Below are 1427 nucleotides of genomic sequence, written 5' to 3'. Positions count from 1 at the left end.
CGCTCCGCCGAGCGCCGACGGGCGCCGCCTACCCGGAAGCGCCGGGCCGGGTGGGCGGACGCGGAACGCCGTGCGCAGCTGCTGGAGCGGAGCTGAACACGGGCTGCGCTGCCGGGCACGATCCGCCACGGCGCTCCGCCCCGAGTTGGTTTTTGTAGCCGTGGGCCTCGGCCTCTTGCGGAGTGTGCGGGCCTCAGAATCGGGGGGAGAGGCAGGATTTGTCTGCGCCTAAATCTTACGGCACAAGTGGCTGGAAAGCACTATAGGAAAAAAAAAAAAAAAAGAAAAGTAAGAAGCAGCTACCGGAAATAATTTAGGAACTTTAAAAAAGTTACCAAAATTCCATCGTTTTCCATGTCTGTAAACAGAAGACGACAGGCAGGATGCTGTGTGCTCCTGCTGCTCTGTGGGTGGGCTGTCACTGCGGCACGGCCCCCCAGGGCAGTGTGGCTGCAGTCCATCTGAGCCCGGCTCTCGGCTCTCTTTACATTGAGCACCACGCATCCTCGTGAAACCATATCTCTGATATTCAGTGCGGAGGTCGGTGGCCCTGCCTGCAGCAGGGGAGGGGCGGGGGGGCGATTGGAGATTCGTGATCCTTAAGATCCCTCCCAAGCCGGGCCATTCTGTGATTCTGTTCACTGACTTAATTAGCATCAGTGAATGACATTTCCAGCTGCACCTCAGCCCTATGCAGCTGTTGCTATTGTGCCAAGGCCAGTAGCTCCCCAGGGCAGCCCTGCGCTCATGCCGGGCAGTGCTGTGCAAGCTGTGCACTGCTGTAGCTGGGCACAGGGCGACAGCAGTTACCTGGTGATTCAATGGGCAATGAAAAGGGTTTGACTTAAGAGCTGTAGTTCAAAATAATTTTTTTTCAGTATTTTGCACATGTTTGAATTGTTGTCAATAGACAACAGGAAGGTCGGTGTGACAGCAGCTATGCTGTGAGCTGGCCGTGGCTTCTTGCCTCTCCTCCTGTGGAGAAGCCTCTCTGCAACCTGCTGCCCTGCCCTGCCCCCCCCGGCCTCATCCTGCAGATGTTTCTGAATTACATGTTTTCAGTTCTCAGATTTAAGCAGTGGGTAATCTACTATTTAATCTTTGGAACAAGAACTGAACTGAGCTGTAGGTGTGCTAAGGAGAGAATGTGGCAGAATGGACCAGGAGGAAAGCTGCTGTGACTGCTTTCCGTGCTGCCCTGTTGCTCACATCCTGAATTGCGTTATGGTTGCACCTGTCGCTGAGTTGTTTGGAAAGCTGTGTCCTCCAGGCTTGAAATTTACCTCTTAATTAACGAGAATGAGACCTGAAAGAGTTGGTTCTCACATATTCCCAGCTAATGCCCCCTCTGCACTGTTAGATCCTTCAGCTTTTGAAGAAGATGCATCTTCTTTATCTCAGCTCACTCCCCTTCAGCTCCTTATTCT

General features: G+C 53.3%; 1 protein-coding gene across 1 annotated transcript in view; it reads right to left on the bottom strand.

Annotated features, from left to right (window-relative positions):
• FPGT (fucose-1-phosphate guanylyltransferase) overlaps positions 1–356 on the bottom strand; it is a 5171-nt gene extending 4815 nt beyond the window's left edge. Inside the window, exons 1-2 of the mRNA XM_042820072.1 lie at positions 336–356; positions 33–228 (exon numbers count right to left, since the gene is read on the bottom strand). Coding sequence (XP_042676006.1) covers positions 33–228; positions 336–356 — 217 coding nt within the window. The remainder of the gene's footprint in view (positions 1–32; positions 229–335) is intronic.
• Between the last annotated feature and the right edge of the window lie 1071 nt (positions 357–1427).

This window comes from Centrocercus urophasianus, unplaced genomic scaffold (assembly GCF_019232065.1).
Source record: "Centrocercus urophasianus isolate 14NV4802_14NV808 unplaced genomic scaffold, USGS_Curo_1.0 seq_18, whole genome shotgun sequence".
In the NCBI taxonomy this organism is placed as follows: domain Eukaryota; kingdom Metazoa; phylum Chordata; class Aves; order Galliformes; family Phasianidae; genus Centrocercus; species Centrocercus urophasianus.
This window is presented reverse-complemented; position numbering and strand designations above follow the sequence as displayed.